Here is a 20,018-nt window from a genome sequence, read left to right as displayed (position 1 = left end):
TAGTTGGGCTGTGTGGGAGTCCCAAAGAAGTTCTTAGCTGACCCCACAGACAGCTCAGAGCTGGGATGGCCCCGTAAGTGTCCCAAGTGGTGGGGTTGGACCTTTATAATTTAAATTTAATACTGACCAGTCACTGGATACTTCTGCCCATGGCAGGATGCGGTTTTTCTTCAACCGAGGAAATCTCCAGTGAAGGCTAGCCTCTGAGGGTCACCAACCAGCAGCACTCACAGCAGCTGGAGGAAAGAATTCTTCATTCCTAAAAGGCGGGTATGGGTGACACATCACAGCCTGTACCACATTGCCATCCTGACTCCAATGGTAACTGCATCTTTGCTTTTTTTCTGCCTAGTCTCGCCACATAAGGTATAGCAATATAATTTAATTTTGCCTGTTTTTGAAGCTCAGATGAATGGAATCCTATTCTGTGCATATTCCTTTCTCTCCAAAATATCTTTTGTAAGATTCAGCCATGTTGCCGAATCTTAATTCAGTTTCATTAACTCCTTTCCATTTCTGTACACCCTGTTTTAATGTAGCACAGCATGTTCACCCATGTCTTTATTAATGGACATATGGGTTGTTCATGACTTGGGAGTCTGAACTTGTTGCTGTGAACATTGCATATTAACGTGTATGTATCCCGGTGATCATGCACATGAGTTTCCAGGGGATACACCTAAGACTGAAGTTGCTGATCCAGGGTATTTGTATTTTTAATTTTAATAGAAAATGCCAGAATTCTTTCTAATTTTCACTCCCTAGAACCATGTTTGTGAGTCCCCATTGCTCTCTATCCATATCCCTGGGAATAGGCTCGGTAATGCTGCAGTAACATCCCCTAAATCTCAGTGGTTTACAGCAAAAAAAGTTCCTTCTCAGCTGTATTCTGTGTCCTTCATGGTAAGTTGTTCCTGATCACTGCAAGATCCAGGCTGATAGAGCAGTCTCTATCTGTAACACTGCTGTTCTCTTAGATCTTTTTATTTTTCCAGAAACATATTCATATCATCTACAAACAGAGATTATATTACTTCTTCCTTTCCCATTCTTCTGCTTCTAAAGCTTCCTTTAAATTAACTGCATTGGTGTTTTATATATTTTAAGGCTTTATTACTAGATGCATACAAATATATAATTGTTTTCTCATTAGGAAGATGCCCTAAGCCAGCTAACTGATCAACAGACTGGTGGCTGGCTGCAGATACATGAGCCAGCTCAGCCCAACTTTCTTCAAATTATATCACCCCAAAACTTAGTGTTCTAAAACAACAATCATTTATTCAGCTCATTATACTATGGGGCAACAATCTGTGTTGGACTCCACTGGGTGGTTCTTTTGTCCTCAGCTGGGCTTGCTTCTTTTAGGTGCCTAAGGTAAGAGAAGAGCCAAAGAAGGAATGGATTAGTTTGTGTGCAAAATTTAGACAGACTACAGGAGGCAAGAGATGTTCTTCTCATCCCCTGTCTCCTTAGCCAGAAAAGACCAAGGTCCAGAAAACATGGAGTCAGTTGTGTATGTCACCAGGGAAATCACAGAGGGAATCACATGCTGAATTCTGGTGCCCAGTCTTGGTATTTCCCATAACACCATAGTCCCAACTATGAATCCCCAGCCACATTGAAAACATACCTCTGGGGCTATTCAAAAACCAAAGGAATAATCCAACACAAGATCTCAAGATGGCAAAAATTTAACAAAGTTTAATAAAATTTAATAACAAAAATTATTCTAACTTTAGGCTACCAAATGATTCATTATGTGAGATTTGATTTCACTTGGCCTTTCTAATCTTAATTCCTTCATCAGAAAAACCAATATCCCCAAAACAGTTCATAGTGATGATATGATAACTGATCCAAAGAGGAAATTAAAAACACATAAAACTTTTTCCACTTGGCTGATGGGGCACTGATGTCCTGACATCTGGAACAAGTGCAGAACATCTACAAAGCAGAGAAATTTTCTACAGTGAGAGGTATGGCATGAGTCAAGCATTATTGGGGGTGGGGGGGTCCTTTCCAACAGTCTCTGAAAACAGATAGAGAGTTACAAAATCAGGACTGAAAGAAAATCAGTTGGGCCCTGTGCAGGGCAGGCGGTTCTAAGGTGAAAAAACTCACAGTCTAAGGAGACTAATAGGTAAATGATGTAAACCTGGTGGAAAAAAGGCAAAAAGAGAGTGTGCCCAAGTCAGCCTATGGCAGGTAATGACTAATTCTTTCTTTAAAAGGGATAATCAGAGGAGTTTTCAGAGAGGCAATGAGACCTGAGCTGGATTTTGATACAGGTAATGGATCTGGTAGATGCCTATGAAATACTTTACAAACAAAAGAATTAATAGGGCACTCCCCACAGAAGTATCACCAAAGGCAGCAGCATGGATAAATAGGATGTCGAATTTCCAGAAAACTATACATGTTCTATTTAGTATTGTTCAAGTGAAAACTTGAAGGGACAGAACAACTGTCACCGTCGGTGAGGCCAGAGACTGGATGTGAAGACCCAATCTCTGAGGCCTCGGATGCTACACTAATGCTTCTGAGTGTGTCCTATCGGATTCAGGAAGCTTTGGAAATTTGGAAACAATGCAGAACGACATTCCCTGTAACAGCACTGTGATGCAGATGCATCCCCCAGAGGTCCCCTCAACAGAGGGATGTTGCCCCAGCTGCTAGGAGCACGGTTGGCAGACAGCTCTCAGGTGGGCCCCTTCAGAGCTGCCTCACCCATGAGTGTGCCCTTCCTGGGGCATCCCACTTCCAACGGCTAGTGGAGGCAGCCATCGGTCCCAACTAATTCCACACACCTGAGGCAACTTTGGCCAGACTTTTAGCTCCAAAGCTCCCTGTGGGGTTGGCCAGGGCTGTCCTTAAGATTCCTTGCCTCACAGTTCAGCTTTTCTTTCAGTCCATCCCTGCTGTTTCCTCTTCCAGACTTGGGCCAGACCAGAACCCCCAGGGCTGGGAGGGGAGCATCTGAGGTAGACAGCAAAGTCCAGCTCCTTTATGTCAAGCAGGAAATTTCTCTCTTCTGTCTCAGTCTATCCTCCTACCTGACCCACTTTGGGCTCTGACCTTCAGAATTCTCTGACCTTCGGTGGCAGCCAATGTTTTGGAACAATGGAGTAGAGCTGAAGGAGCACTGTTCTGGGGATCAAAAAGAATTCCAAGCCAGTTTCTGTTAGGTGCCTGGGTCAAGAAGCTTCACCTTTCTGAGAATGGGAAGAACAAGGGGAAAAATTAGAAAGAACAATGCCAACATCCAAGATTTAGTGGTAGGAGTAGGTAAGTACATGAAATAATGTTGGAAAGTGTCTTATAAATTGAATAGTATCTAGAACAATAGATATTGTTTCCAATCCTTGGTCAGATTGTCTAACTCATGGCTTTTCTTTTTTCTTTTCTTTTCTTTTTTTTTTTAACATTTTTTAAATTTACATTTTAGTTAACATATAGTGCAATATTGGTTTCAGAAGAATTCAGTGATTCATCACTTACATACAATATCCAGTGTTCATCACAACAGTTGCCCTCCTTAATACCCATCAGCCATCCAGCCCATCTTCCACCCACATCCCTCCATCAACCCTTAGTTTGCTCTCTATCATTAAGAGTCTCTTGTGGTTTATTGCCCTCTCTTCCCTGAAAGCTTTCCAAGTACACTTTCTGCTTGGGTCAGAGGAGCTCTGAGGAAGAGTTATACCACCATCTATTAAATGCAAGGAGAACTACAGGCGGACCTTATAAGCGTTCCAAGGATGGCAACAGCCAACACCTGAACAACTCCTCCCAACGTTCCTCTTATATTGAATCTTTGCCTTTGGGTTCTCAATTTCTAGACACTGGAAGGGCAGGGTGGGGATAAGAAGTGGAAAATAGATCACAGCTCAAATCACATACCATCCTCAGGATAGATATGCTCAACCCCTTTATGCCCAGGCAGCTGAGGTTACGCCTAAAAGAGAGAAACGCATACACACACCTGCACAATGAGCAGCTCTTTCAAACAAGATGGAGCATTTCCATTTCATTCTAATCCGTGAAAATGCGTTAGCAAAATCAGGTACAAGGTAGTGTGTTAAGGAAGGGGAAAAAGATAGTATTCTAGGCATTTCTGGATTATACCAAATGATTACCTTTTGGAGAAAAGATTATAAGTGATATTTCTTTCTTTCATGTGCTTTTCTGTGTTTTACAAACTTGCTGCCATGAACACATAGTTATCATTTTGTGATCAGATAAAAATAATTGCCATAGAAATGGAATCAAAACGTTAATGTTTCTGTGATTATTTTATATAAAACTGGTTCCTATCCCATCTCCTTTGTCACTGGGCTGAGAGGAGGAACAAATAGGATTCTGTTGAACCAGAAACTTGCCAGAGAGCAAACTCCCCTCTGGGTCCGTGGGGGCACCCACCAGCTGCTTGTGATCCTTTATAGACTGAATGTTTATGTCACCTCAAAATTCATATACTGAAGCCCCAATGTGACTGCATTTGGAGATACAGCCTTTAGGAGGTAATTAAGGTTAAATGAGGTCATAAGGATAGAGTTCTAATTCTATGGAATTAGTGTCCTTGTAAGAAGAGACACGAGGGGCGCCTGGGTGGCGCAGTCGGTTAAGCGTCCGACTTCAGCCAGGTCACGATCTCGCGGTCTGTGAGTTTGAGCCCCGCATCAGGCTCTGGGCTGATGGCTCAGAGCCTGGAGCCTGTTTCCAATTCTGTGTCTCCCTCTCTCTCTGCCCCTCCCCCATTCATGCTCTGTCTCTCTCTGTCCCAAAAATAAATAAACATTGAAAAAAAAAAATTTAAAAAAAAAAAGAAGAGACACGAGAGAACTCTCCCTCCCTTTCTCTCCTTCTCCCTCTCTCCCCGCCCCCATCCTCATTCCCTCACTCCCTCCCTTCCTCCCTCCTTCACTCTCTCCCCACAGAGGAAAGGCCATTTGAGGGCGGAGTGAGAGGGCAGCTTTCTCAAACCCAGGAGCCCTCTTCTTTTTTCAAATCGTCCACACTTTGGTCTTAGACTTCCAGTCTAGTTTGGACTTCCAGAACTATGAGAAGGAAGTTTCTGATGTTTAAGCCACCCAGTCTGTGGTATTCTGCTATGGCAGCCCAAACTGATTCGTACATGACCCTCCCAAGGCCCACATCAGGCACCCTCAATATCTAGCAACTCTAGAATTCCATGTAGTGCCCATTTCTGCCCTGAAGCTGGGTCCAAGTTAGAGGCCTGGGGGATAGAGCCATGAAGCCAGAGGAAGAGCTCCCAAAATCATAATTTCTTCACTATTTATATGGAAAAACTTTTCATCCAGGGTGAACCTAGACCCTTCATTTCATATTTGCATTGAAAACATCAGCTTTAATTGTTGAGTCACCACGTTTCAATGCACAAGAGTCGTAACAGATGACAAAGACTCAGTCCCACGGCAAACTCACTGCTTTCTCACCATCATCTGCTATGTCACAAAATATAACACAGATTGCAGTGAGCAGGTATCACACACAGTTTCACACCAAGTGACTTAGTCAAAATACCTTTATTTTTACACTGAGTAGCATGGATTAAATATCACATTAAAAATTTCCAGACCCCCACTTTGACTAACACTTCCATGTTCTCTTAGTGACAACAAGAATTCAAGTTGCAACTCACTTCCAAATTAGGTTTTATTCACTGTTTCCATTGAGTTTTCTTTTGCTACAGAGCCAAAAAAAAAAAAATTGTTTTTTAAGTAATACTGTAGGTACAATTCAAGTTTCTTTTTCATTCAGTTCTAAGTCCTTGACATACTTGCAGGAACCTTTTAGTTAGTCTTTTAACCACTAGAATGCAGTCCTTCTCAAGTGACAAATCATCTGGCCCACGTCCTCGCTCGTAGGAAAAAATTCAGGGGTTAGGAATCCGACCAATGAGATTGTAGAGTGAGCTACATAATTTATGAGCCGTGTGGTACTGTCTCAGGAAAGGTAATGTCATTTTCGTCAGCTCTGAAAACAGAAGCAGCTGCAAGTCCCTACAGGGGTGTTGGGACACACCGGGCCTCGCACTCCTCCTTGGTTTGGAACCGGTTCGTGTTGCCCCCGCAGCTGCCATACCAGAACTGTTGGCAGGCCTGCTTCTCCTTGTCATAGTACCATCTCAGGGTGTAATTCTGGCACTCGCCTTCCATTGGATCGAGGGAACAAGGGCCTGCAGCAAAACAAATGCAGAGAGAGCTGAACTTCCTGCATGAGCCTGACAGCAAAGGCACGATGGTTTGGAGACACAGACTGGGAATGAATCCTAATCTCACCCCCAACTGGCTGTGTGAGCCTGAGCCTATCCTCTCTGAGCCTCAATTTCTTCAACCGTAAAAGCAATTAAAAAAAACCCACATCCCAATGTTTTTATAAGGTGGCACAGAACATACATGAAAAGTGCAATACAGTTGTAACTATCATTTTGCACAGTACCTGGCATATGGAATGCACGCTAGACAATGCAGAAATGAGTGAACGAATGAATGAATAAAGCTTTCTGATACCAAGAAACTCCTCAGTTGCTTATAATACTCATCTCCCTCATTTTCTTTTTTTTTTTTTAACGTTTATTTTTGAGACAGAGAGAGACAGAGCATGAACAGGGGAGGGTCAGAGAGAGAGCGAGACACAGAATCCGAAACAGGCTTCAGGCTCTGAGCAGTCAGCACAGAGCCCAACGTGGGGCTCGAACTCACGGACCGCGAGATCGTGACCCAAGCCAAAGTCAGCCGCTTAACCAACTGAGCCACCCAGGCGCCCCTCTCCCTCTTTTTCAAACCATATCAATCCCTTGCCTAATCCCAAACCTCCAGCCGTCTAATGGCCTAGCAAAAAGGCAGCTTATTTATTACATAGTATACCCTGACACTTGCCCAAGAAGTTAAAATATCTCTTCTGAGAAAAACATGATGTTTCTGGAGAATAAAATAGTATTGAGATCAACAAGTTACAACAGAGAAAGATTTGAGATGCCCTAAATTTTAAATCAGATGCTAATTTCCCCACGTATGTAACTTGTGCCTTCCAGAGAGAACCAATTTCCTTGGGTACACTTGAAGTCACAGAAAAATATTCTTGTCTGAGTTCGACCATACAGTATAGAATAAACCATGCTCCAGATGGTTTCCCCTGGGTCTTCCAAGCACCACCAAATAAAGAAGATAATGTCTTCAGAAAGCAAGGGGCTAAAATTCATTGTCTGTTCCTTGGAAGACACCTCCCATTGGCATAATCAGCACAGACTAGTTTTCTTGAAGGAGTGATCAGATGTGCTGGACCCAAGGGAAGGAAATATACTCTTAGTAGGGTAAAGATTTGATCATGGAAATTGTCCACGAGAAGCAAATGCTTCTCCAAAACTTGTTGGAGTCAACAGGAGAACACTCCAGTGGCGAACTTTTGGCTGTACTCTGTAGATTCAATAAACAGACTTGCGGCTCAGCAATCAGCTGGTGCCCTGTAATTTAACAAGCCAAGGACTTGTTTAAACCAATCATTCATAAAGCAAAAATAAACTACTGGGACTTCATCAAAATAAAAAACTTCTTCACAGTGAAGGAAACAATCAACGAAACTAAAAGGCAACCTATGAAATGGGAGAAGATACTTGCAAATGACATATCTGACAAAGCGTTAATATCCAAAGTATGCAAAGAACTTTTAAACTCAATACCCAAAAGACACTCCAGTTAAAAACTGGGCAAAAGACATGAACAGACATTTTTCTAAAGAAGACATACAGATGAAAAACACATGAAAAGATGCTCAACACCACTCATCATCAGGGAAATGCAAATCAAAACTACAATGAGAGGGGAGCCTGGGTGGCTTACTCAGTTAAGCATCTGACTCTTAATTTTAGCTCAGGTCATGATCGCACAGTTCATGAGATCAAACCCCACGTTGGGCTCCATGTTGACAGCACAGAGCCTGCCTGTCACTCTCTCTCTCCCTCTCTCTCTGGCCCTCCCCCATTCACATACAGGTGTGCTCTCTCAAAATAAATAAAATAAACTTTAAAAAAACTACAACGAGGGGCAACTGGGTGGCTCATTCAGTTAAGTATCCGACTCTTGATTTCAGCTCAGGTCGTGATCTCACAGCTGGCCAAGTTCAAACCCCACAGTGCAGAGCCTGCTTGGGATTCTCTCTCTTTCCTCTCTCTCTGCCCCTCCCCCCCTCAAAATAAATAAATAAACAAACAAACAAGCAAACAAACTTTAAAAAACTACAATGTGATATCACCTCACACCTGTCAGAATGGCTAAAATCAACAACACAGGAAGCAACAGATATTGGCGAGGATACTGAGAAATGGGAACCTTGTTGTACTGTTGGTGGGCTTGCAAACTGGTGCAGCCACTCTGAAAAACAGTAAGGAGGTTCCTCAAAAGTTAAAAATAGAACTACCCTACGATCCAGTAACTGAACTACTATTTACCCAAAGGCTACAAAATACAGATTTGAAGGGGTACATGTATCCTAATGTTTACAGCAGCATTATCAACAGTAGCCCAATTATGGAAAACCCAAATGTTCATTGACTGATGAATGGATAAAGATGTGGGGTGTGTGTGTGTGTGTATGTGTGTGTGTGTGTGTGTGTGTATACACACACACATATATATACACATATATATATACACATATATATACACACATATATACACACACATATATACACACACATATATACACAAAATATATGTGTATATATGTATAGTGTGTATATATATAGAGAGAGAGAGTGTATATACACAATATACATATATATAATGGAATATAATTCATATATATATATATAATGGAATATAATTCAGCTATCAAAAAGAATGAAATCTTGCCATTTGCAATGACATGGATGGAGTTAGAGAGTATGATGCCAAGTGAAATAAGTCAGAGAAAGACATACCATATGATTTCATTCATATGGAATTTAACAAACAAACATAAAAAGGAAGAAAAAGAGAGGAAAACCAAGAAACAGATTTTTAACTACAGAGAACACACTGAGGGTTGCTGGAGGGGAGGTGGGTGAGGGGATGGGTTAAATGGGTGACAGGTATTAAGGAGGACACTTGTGATGAATACCGGGTATTCTACCTTAGTGTTGAATCACTAAATTCTACACCTGAAACTAATATTACACTGTATGTTAATTGGAATTTAAATAAAAACTTGGAAGAAAAAAATAAAGATAATTCACTTCTCTTAGTGACACTGTGGCTTCTGCCTTTAAAACCCTACCCTTGCCTTTAGTCTGGGAGACAAACAGAGGCTGCTTCTTCTAGATTATACTTCTAGAGCAGCACCATCCAGAACTTCCTGCAATGAGGGAAACATCCTATCTTTGCACATAAATACCCAGTGTCTACTTAGTATTTGAAGTGTAGCTATTGCAAGTAAGAAAGCGATTTTTTGGTTTTATTTAATTTCAAATTATTTAAAAATTTTTTAACGTTAATTTATTTTTGAGACAGAGGCAGAGCGCTAGCAGGGGAGGGGCAGAGAAAGAGAGAGACACAGAATCTGAAGCAGGCTCCAGGCTCTGAGCTGTCAGCACAAAGCCCAACATGGGGCTCGAACTCACGAGCCTTTGAGCTGTGAGATCATGACCTGAGCTGAAGTTGGCTGCTTAAGCAACTGAGCCACCCAGGCACCCCCAAATTATTTAAATTTAAATAGCCAATTTGGCTAGTGGTTGTTCGGTGCACCTAGAAGTGAGTAAATCTTTGATGCTTTATCTCTGAGGTATTCTTTGTAACCTAACACTCAGAGTCTTCAGTTTTATTCTATCAGTAGGATATGGCATGGGGGCCAATGAGTGTTACCCAAGCAATTAGTGCTAGCCCCCCAATTTTACATTTACATTATTTTCACCATGAGTATTAACTTTTGTCTTATTAGAAAGATCCAACAACAGCATTACTCAAACAGGTCCATAAAATCCAAGAATGAAGGGGAAAAAAGGGGGAGAGAAAGAAGTTTGTTGGACAGGTATGGGTCTGTCTCCTATATGTCTTATCATGCAGTCCTATCTGCAGGGGAAAAAAAAAACACACAAAAAATAGACCTGTGTGCTTTGGAGAATACACTGAAATTGAAAATATACCAAGAGCAGCCTTGTTCTGTGAAAAGAGAGGATACTCATTTAATTCTTCACAAGTAGGTGCAATAAATGGTTGCCGGTGTTGTGACAGAATTTAACTGAAGATGCAGGGACACAAAGGAGGCTATGAAAATTTAATATCTCCCTGGGCCAGAATAGACTCTAAGCAGAGGTGAAACTTGAACCGCATAGTCAAAGGTGAGTAGATGTGGTATAGGTGGACACTGTAGAGAAGGGCAGGTGAGAGTGAGTACCTCCATGGCGGCTCGGGATAAATAACAGGGCATCAGGGGCAAATAGTGCAAAAGGCATCTGCAGGGGAGTGGCAGCCAATGAGGCCCCGGAGGACCACAGCAGGGGTGTGATCACAGAGGCATGTGTCGCTTACCCCGGCACGGAAACATTGTTTACTAAACGATGGGGAAATACAGAAGAAGAGAAACGGCATGGCCACATGTGCAGGAACATCAGAAAATGAACTTGGTGCTCAAACTGCAAGTGGAAGCAAGCCAAATTGGAAGAAATGAGACCAGATGGAGAACTCCACAGTTACACTTGAAGTGAAAGCCAAGCTGTGGGGAGGAAGATGCAGGAAAGAGAGATGGACCTCGGAGATGCCAAGGAGGAAGTCACACCAAGATCTGGTCACCAGCTGGAGGTGGGAGGCGAGGAGAGAATGAGAAGTGTGATGTTTGGGTTTTGACTTTCCATTCCTGGGCTGATGGTGGTGCATTCCAGTAAAGGAACAGAGGAGGAGAAGGAATGAATGGGAAAGACAAATCCAGCTCATTTAACTGAATTTGTTTGAGATGACTGAGGGCATGTGCTGTGGTGCAATGTGGAGGGTAGGTGAATACACTGGTCTGCAGCTCAAGAGAGTGAAGGTAGAAGATACAGATTTGGAGCACACAGGGGAGAGCCGAAGTCATGGCAGGAAAGCTCGCCCCAGGGCATGTGCGCAGAGTGCTCAGGGGGCTGACCGCAGCCCCTGGGGGAGAGTATTGCGGGTTCACCATGAAATTAACTAAGCCTAAGCTTCTGGGCCCTCCACCTGCATAATCCTCTTCTAAAGAAAGACTCTTTGTACTGAATTGTTATAATTTTGTTTTCTTAAAGAGAGGCTTAAATGTAGGCGTTGTGTAAACATCAGGTTCCATGAAACCTAGACCCCCGCTGTGAGGATGGACCCGGGGGGAGGAGCCCACAGGATAGACCAGTCGGGAGTGGAAGACCAAGATAAGAATGCTATAGTTGAAGCTAAGAGAGGATGAGGTTTGAAGAGGAGGCTAGTGGTTAACAGTCCCCAAGGAACCCAAGTCAGTGGGGCTTGAAAGAGCCCTTTGGTCTTTCTCGACAGTTTGGAACATGCTTGAAGACAAGGGCTTGCTCTCTTCTCTGAGTGGATGGCTGGAGGAGAAGGTGTGCGGCCAGGCATAAAGGATGTCACAGGAAGTTGTACCTGGCCACCTTTATTTCTTTTCAAAGCAAAAAAAATCATAAAAATAAAATAAGGGCATCTGCTAGAGGAAGGGACGTGGCAGAAGGAGCTTGGGGAGGTGGTGAAGGTTTAGGGTGCCCTTGGAATGCATCAGGAGAGGAACTGACCAGAGCCACGTTACAGAGGGGTGGGAAATTTGGGGGGACTTCCGGCCTCAGTGTTTGGCTGCGAACGGGATCGGATTCGATAACCAGTAAGCTCTCCTCCATCTCTTTCACTTTGAACATGAGGGATACGGAGCCTTAGAGCAGTTGTCACACTTGTTTGCTCAGTTTGCTAAGTGGGTAAGTTCCACACCCAGAGACCGTGACTGCATTGGTCTGGGCTGAGGTCTAGGCATTGACAGTGTTTGGATTCCAAAGTGGTTCTGGTGTACAGCCAAGACTTAAAATCATTGCTTTAGTAAGATTACCTGAGGATATTATATACTGAAAATATAATAACTGACAAGGTAAGTTCTTCTATGCTTAATGTTCAGCCTAAGGATGTGAAACGTTGCTGTCTATGCCAGGAGTCCCAATTCCTAGATCTGTCTGGTTTTGTTATTTCCCTTTGGACATGTGTTTGCGTTAGAATCCAAGAGGTAGGACATACCATTGATATCTTAATAGCTAACTTGTATCCCTCTCTGTGGCAAACACATGCATTATCAAGTTTCATTCTTCAAATAATCCTATGAAGTAAAGATTCACATAATCCCCATTTTACAGATCAGAAAACTGAGCCACAGAAGGATGAAATAATTTTCCCATGGCCACCTAGCTAGTAGCCCCAGATGGTAAGCCATCTGGGCACATTCAAAACTTCTAGACCATTATCTTTCATTTAACCTAAGTAGGGCTGACCCCACCACTCACTAGAAACCTCTTTCAGCTATCTTGTCCCTGCCTTTTCAAAACTTCAGAGTCCCACCCCACCCCATATCTCTTTCCAATGTGTTCACTGTTTTGCTTACCTTGCTGATTCCGTGGAATCATGGCATTTGCATTACTATCTGCTGTACTCAGAACTGATGCTATTTTTCTATTGTTTTAGATGGATCCAAAATGTTCCTTAAACTTGGTCAGTTTATATGTAGCCACTCATAGAGGAAGGAAACTTCTACTTTCCTTCAAGGTCAGGAGGATGTTCACCACTTCTGCAATAGATCATTGCTTCTGGCAATGAAGTAAACACTTCATAGGGTCTGTCTGATAATACTCCCTGAAAAAACTGCTGTTCAGCTCCACCTTTACAGTCAGAGGAAAGTTAGCCTTCATATGTTTTCTTCAATTAATTTCTTTGGTTGCGTACATGAATTTGCGCATTTGAAAGGAAAAAGTGTATTAAAAGCCAAAATTTGCATGTGAACACAGTGCACAGGAATTAAAAATAAAAACAACCGAAGGAACAAAGAGTAGTTTGGTTGTTACCATAGGCAGTACCTGAATTTCTTTTTATCCCGGTTCGTTTCTGTTTTGCAGGCATTTCTTGTTCATTTCCTTCAGCATCATGTATATTCTTAAAATTTTCTAGTGCTTCTTGCTGAGTTATAGATTTCACTGTGGCTTTTCTATTCTCTCGGAAAAAGTCTGTCATTTCAAGTGCTTCCAAATCGTCAGCAAAGCCAGATATGCCAACCTGGCCCTTGGGCAACCTGCACAGAGACAATCCATCTCAAACTGCAAAACTGAACCGCAGAAACTGGAAGGTTCAGTTCCCAGTTGACACTGGCAGGCTCAATAAACTGTAGGTTTTGAGCATTTCCTGATGACTTCGGTATCCAATTAGCTATGTTCTCAGGTTTGGACAAATATCAAAATAATATGTTTAGCATTATTAATTTTGCCTCTGAGACATGGTATGAGGGGCTGGCAGGGTGTAGCAGAATGAGACTGTGTTATTTTTTGCTTTTATATACTGATGGGCCCTTTAAATTTTCTATATTGTCCCTATATTACTCTTAACATTAAAAAATAAGAAAACCCAAACCATTTCGGAGTTGTCAAACACAGGAGCATCCTTGCCCCTGTGGTTTGGGTCAGGTCAAGGACTGGCATTGCCTGTGACCTTTCTTTAGGGACAGAGTCTCCTGCAAGGGACAGAGATGTGACACAACCTCAGCTCTGCCTTCAGCCTACCTCCTGGGAGACCTAAATGACTGCAGCAGAGTGTCCCCTCGGTTCAGGCCCCTGCATTTTCTAATGAGCTCTGGAGATGGGTACTGGTTTGCTCCACCTACAAAGAAAATAAAAAATTAAGTCAAGTCAAATCAAGCATAAAATAACATAAAACTTAAAAATAACATAAGCATTGGGGCGCCTGGGTAGCTCGTTCGACTTCAGCTCAGGTCATGATCTCACAGCTCGTGAGTTCAAGCCCCGCGTCTGGCTCTGTGCTGACAGCTCGGAGCCTGGAGCCAGCTTCGGATTCTGTGTCTCCCTCTCTCTCTGTCCCTAACCCACTCGCATTCTGTCTCAGTCTCTCTCAAAAATAAATAAACACTTAAAAAATTTTTTTAAAAAATAACAGAAGCATATAGTAAAATAAAGCATAAAAACAAAATGTTGTCCATTAAGACATAAAATTTTAAAGACAAAATAAAATCAAATATGCACTAAAACAAAGTAAAAAGCATCAAAAATAAAAATAAAATCTAACAAAACAAAATCCCAAAAGTCCCTGACACAAAATGAAAAAACTATATATATAAAATAAATTCAAATAAAGCATAAAATAAATACTAAAATACAAGCAAAGAAAAACAAAAAAAAACCCATAAAATTCATTCTATCCCATAAATAATATAAAATAAAATCAAACATAAAAGAATATACCAAAATATAAAATTAAACCTAACAAAATAAAACATACAAAAACAAAATGAAATTGGAACAGACTAGAAAAGTGATTCCCTCCGCCTGCTTCTCCCTCAGAGTCACTAAGCCACCAGCCGTCTATTATAATTCTCTCCTGTACCTCCTACGAAGATAAGGAATCTGAAATTCAGAGTGTTTCGATGACTTTCTAGGGTCACACAGCTCACTTGTGGTAAAGCCAGGACTAGCACCAATTCACTGATCTTTGTACTTCTAGAATCCAAGAGGCACAAATGCTGTCAGTACTTCTAAGATGTCCATTAGCTTCCCTTTATTCCTTCAGTGATGAAGGGGCAGGCATCCCTCAAGGCCCCAATGGGATGTCATACCCCCTTATAAATGCAGAAGCGAATGTCGCCCTGTAAGGAGAGCAAGAAGGCCTGATGTGTCACAAGGAGGCACCCTGCACATGAGGTGTCTTAGACTGCACGTTGGTAGACAAAGCCCAACAGAAGCTCCTGGAAAGGTGATCGTGATAATACCCACACCCAACCCTAACGCTCTGCATTATCGTGCTAGGGACACAGGAACTGGCTGTCTATGAATTTGGTTCAACTAGTTCTGACTGGAGGTAGGGATACTAGGACAGGAGGCGGGGAAGAATCTGGGCCAGGACCCACTGGCACAGTGCCCCTTCATCTTCCCTGCTGGCTTCATCCACCCAGCCTGAGGTGGAAGACCCGGGACATCCGTCCTGTGTCCCCAGTTCCTGGAAAGTCTCTGAAGACCTCTGAAAATAAATGTCCTTCGCTCTTATTATCCAAGGTGTGGTCCATGGACCGGCAGCACTAGCATCGCTGTGAGCTTATTAAAAATGCAGAATGTCAGGCCTCAACCGAGACCGACTGAGTCAGAATCTACATTTTAACATGATCCCTGGGAGACAGATGTGCACGTTAAAATTCAAGAAGCACTGTTATATGCCACTGGATTCCAGACTCTATTCCTGGATACAGAATAACTATAACTATGCCTTAAATTTGTACAACACTGGGCTTTCAAAGCCCCTCCACACCCATATTTGAATGTAGGCTTCACAAATAAGGAAGAGACTGTGATCCTCATTTGGGTAAATGAGAAAATCAAAAGGTTAAGCAGAAACCTGAGGCCTCTCGGCCACCAAGTGAGCCACCAAGCCAGCACCAGGCTTGGCACGGTGTCAGGGCAATGATAGCTCAGGGTTTTGAGGCACGCCTCAGCAAGGTGAAGGGTGCAATGGGTGCCTGCTCTCCCAGATGCCAGGCTCTGGTAAGTTCCTCTCCCCACCCCACCCAGAGTGTCCCCAGTGCTTACTTTTTAGGAGGTTCAGGAAGGCCCGGGTGAACCCCTGGGCATAGGCTACTTCTGGGCCTGAGACGCCCTCCAGGCGCAGCAGGTGCTGCTCAGAGGGGAGGCTGGCCACGTCAGTCAGCTCCGCCAGCTCGTGGGCCCCTACACCGGGGCCCAAGACCAGCACAAACACAGTGATGCCCTTGCACTTGGCCTCCAGGGACAGAGTCCTTAGCTTCTCCCGGTCCCAGGCGCTGGTCTCGCTGGCCACGATGGGGAAGAGGACCTGCACCCGCCTGGGCAGAGGGGCTGCCAGGAGCACCTTCTTCAGAGTCCATTCCAGGGCGTGGCCCAGGGCGGGAGCTCCCCGTAGAGGGCCACCTGCGGCCTCGCGGAGGTGCCTCTGCATCTGCAGCCGGTGGCCGTAGGAGGTGAGGTGGAAGCCCTCCAGCACAGGGGGTTGCCCCGCACCTGGCCAGAAGCCTGGAGTTGTGTGCATCACCAGGGCCACGCGCGACCCATGGGGGGACGTGCTCGGCTGTGCGGCCACCTCCAGATCGCCGAGCATGGCGTCCACTAGACTCAGGGCGGCACGGTACACGTCAGCCCCAACGCCATAGGAGCTGTCCACCACGAATGCCACGTCCATGTCTACTGCCAGGGGTCCCGGCACGCTCGCCGTGCACTCTGGGGCTGGTCTGCACTTGTCTGGGGAGGAAGCGCCAAGAGAGGCTGGGGTTACCAGGCATCCCTTTCTTTTCCATGCAAACACATTTCCAGCCTCTTGGTAAGAATAGTTGCTGCTGAGCTCTACCAGCATTGTGTTAACAAGGCAAGCTGATGGGCCCTGTAAGTAAACGTGCCCATTTTTCAGAAGAAAGGATTCAGAAGATCTGATCCCACACTTAGAAGTTTTTTTAACCACTAGGCCACAGCATTCTAATCTCTAGGTTCACAGACACCTGCCTGGTTCAGTCCTGGCTCTCTTACTTGGATGAATTATCCAGCCTTCTTCCTGCCTGTTTTCCTTATTTGTCAGATCGAGATAATGATAATAATAACAGTACCTACCTTATGAGGTTGTTTGTGAAGTTTAAATTAAAAAAAAAAAAAGAGTTAATAGATGTAAGTGCTCAGAACAATGCCTGGTGTATGTAAGAGTTCAAGCTCAATAAATACCAGCTAGGTTTAAGCTTCTACAGGAGAAGGAACTGAGGCCCCCAGAGGCCATGTGTCAAACGATTTGATGGGTGTGAAAGCAGCTCATCAACTGTAACATATTCTACAAATGGCGGTTACTGTATTTGACTCGACCGAGTTCTCAGAGCCAAATGTCCCATGGCAGTGTTTGGTCTAAGTGTGGATCAAGTAGAGGGAAAAATTAAATCTCCTTTCAATTTCACCTCACTCTGGCCCCAGATACTATGGGTGTGGATGAAAGCCCTTCACACTTGGGCATGCATAGGCTTTAGTACAAATTTCTCTCTGGCACAGATTAACATGGGGTGCAGGTACAGTGATGAAACCTGGTGACCCAGAGACACTGGATGGCTTGCCAATATCCCACCAGTGGTCAATGGAAGTTCCAGACTTAGAGCCCATGGCTCTTTTAATTTAATTTAAGTATTTTTTAGAGAGGGAGGAGGGGCAGAGGACGAGGGGGAGAGAAAACCCTAAGCGGGGCTCCATCTCACAACCATGAGATCATGACCTGAGCCAAAATCAAGAGTCAGAAGCTGAACCAACTCAGTCACCCGTGTTCTCCTAGAACCACGAACCCTTGTGTCTAGCTTCAGAGGTCTGCCTTATACACTAAGGGGTCACTAAGTAAGGAACACAAGCCCAGCTATCTACAGGAGCCTGCCAGCACAGGTAAGAGCAGATTAGGGATAAGACAATAGGGATGAAAGGGACTATGGGGCACTCACAGATGCCTGCCCCATCAACAGAGGTCAGGCACAACTCGGTTTGGGCTGACTGTGGCCACAAGGGAATGCGGTGTGTGTGTGATTCTCAAGATGATTCCTAAGAAAAAGTGATTCCCAGATTCTAAGACTCTGCACATATCAAGCAAATACACATCTGCAGAGCAGACCTGGCCTGTGGCCACCAGTTAATTCATCCCATTCTAAAAACATCAGTCCTATCAGAAATACTATCTGGGCTTACCATAACACAGAGTGCAGCGGGCCATGTGCTCCACATCCTGTGGACTCTCGGTCTCCCACACGAACACATGAAATCTGTTGGATCCATCCACCTAATCCAAACACATACACAAGGTTATCATTAGCTGAGTTAAATTTCCAGCCATGCTGTTCATGCTTTTCCCAATTCCGATGAGAAGGACATTAATATGATATTTTTAGAGAACATGTATAATTATATACATAATTAGAATTTGGTATTATCTATTACAGTCATTTATTGCCATTTAGTTCTCCAGTTCTAAACTGGATATGAGACTATCATTGCTGTGGATACGTGCAGGTCTTCAGACTCCCAATGTGTGTAAAACTCAGTCAATGTCATGTCGTGTTGGAATGAAGATCAGGGAGTTGAAGGTTCGGTCATTTATAAATTCCATACATCTGGAGCTGCCCACAATATGCAAGATGCAGTGTGGTGGGAGTTACAAACACGAACAGGCACACCCTTCATGGTGGTGGTGGCCATATAGGTAATACAGCATTAAAATACAAAGAGGTAGATACCATAAGGGAGGCCTTTCTAGCATATTCCTGGTGTTTAGGGCTGGTACATGCCCAAGCCAGAAGCCAAGAGTGAGGAGCACTCAGGGAAGGCTTTGGGGGAAAGCAAATATGTTTATCTCTTTCCTTCAACCTTTCCAATTATGACTAATTTAATAACTGATATCAAAGCTTAAAAGCAAACTATTAATAAATCAAAATAGTGATAATGATAATAATAATAATAATAATAATAAATCATCCAGCAAAGTCCATGTGACAACTGGTTATTAACAAACCATTCCCTCTTCTTCTTAAGGCCACAACTAGACTACATTTCCCACCCTACCTTGTAGCTATTTAAAAAAATTTTTTTTAATTAAAAAATTTTTTTGAATTTAAATTGAAGTTAGTTAACATATAGTATAATAATGATTTCAGGAATAGAATTTAGTGATTCATCACTTACATATAACACCCAGTGCTCATCCCAACAAGCACCCTCCTTACTGCCCATCACCCGTTTAGCCCATTCCCTACCCATCTCTCCTCCAGCAACCCTGTTTATTCTCTGTATTGAAGAGTTTCTTATGGTTTGTCTCCCTCTCTGTTTTTATCTTATTTTTGCTTCCCTTCCCCTGTGATCATCTGTTTTGTTTCTTAAATTCTATATATGAGTGAAATCATATCATATTTGTCTTTCTCTGACTTATTTTGCTTAGTTAGCATAATACTCTCTAGTTCTATGCACATTGTTGCAAATGGCAAGATTTCATTCTTTTTTTTTTTATTTAATTTTTTTTCAACGTTTATTTATTTTTGGGACAGAGAGAGACAGAGCATGAACGGGGGAGGGGCAGAGAGAGAGGGAGACACAGAATCAGAAACAGGCTCCAGGCTCTGAGCCATCAGCCCAGAGCCTGACGCGGGGCTTGAACTCACGGACCACGAGATCGTGACCTGGCTGAAGTCGGACACTTAACCAACTGCGCCACCCAGGCGCCCCAAGATTTCATTCTTTTTGGTTGCAGAATAATATTCCATTGTGTGTGTGTGTGTGTGTGTGTGTGTGTGTGTGTGTGTGTGTATACACACACCACAGCTTCTTTACCCATTCATCAGTCAATGGACATTTGGGCTCTTTCCTATGATTCAGATGTTATTCCTTTCTAATGAGTCACTGAGTTCTCTAAATCTTGTGTCGTGATTTTTTTCCCTTTCTTTCCCTCTTTTTTTCCTGCTTCATCGTTCTCCATAATCTTATCTTCCATATGCTGATTTGCACTTTGCTTTGTCCATCCCTGCCATCAGGGCATCTATTCAAGGTTGTATCTCAGTTATAGCCTTTTTAATTTTGGTCTGACTAGAATTTCTTTCTTTTATCTTTGCAGAAAGGGATTCTCTGGTGTCTTCTATGCTGTTTTCAACCCCAGCTAGTATTCTTATAATCCTGATTTAAATTCTAGTTCAGAAATTCTACTTATATCTGTGTTGATTAAATCTCTGGCCATCACTTCTTCCTGTTCTTTCTCTTGGGGTGAATGCCTTCATCTTGTCATTTT

General features: G+C 43.2%; 1 protein-coding gene and 1 long non-coding RNA gene across 2 annotated transcripts in view; both read right to left on the bottom strand.

Annotated features, from left to right (window-relative positions):
- Positions 1–1,255: 1,255 nt before the first annotated feature.
- LOC147577157 (uncharacterized) lies at positions 1,256–3,077 on the bottom strand. The gene is made up of 2 exons (XR_015239963.1): positions 2,811–3,077; positions 1,256–1,372 (listed from the first exon to the last, which is right to left on the bottom strand). It is a non-coding gene; the product is annotated as an uncharacterized LOC147577157 (long non-coding RNA).
- Positions 3,078–5,530: 2,453 nt separating this feature from the next.
- Positions 5,531–20,018, bottom strand: part of LOC112850031 (collagen alpha-4(VI) chain-like) — a 142,419-nt gene continuing 127,931 nt past the window's right edge. The window contains 5 exon segments of the mRNA XM_086675638.1: positions 5,531–6,202; positions 13,064–13,275; positions 13,760–13,856; positions 15,791–16,474; positions 17,936–18,026. Of these exon segments, the coding sequence (XP_086531764.1) occupies positions 5,949–6,202; positions 13,064–13,275; positions 13,760–13,856; positions 15,791–16,474; positions 17,936–18,026 (1,338 nt within the window). The 3' untranslated portion in view covers positions 5,531–5,948.

The sequence above is a fragment of the Puma concolor genome, chromosome C2 (genome assembly GCF_028749965.1).
Source record: "Puma concolor isolate L17-30 chromosome C2, mPumCon1.1.hap2, whole genome shotgun sequence".
NCBI lineage: Eukaryota > Metazoa > Chordata > Mammalia > Carnivora > Felidae > Puma > Puma concolor.
This window is presented reverse-complemented; position numbering and strand designations above follow the sequence as displayed.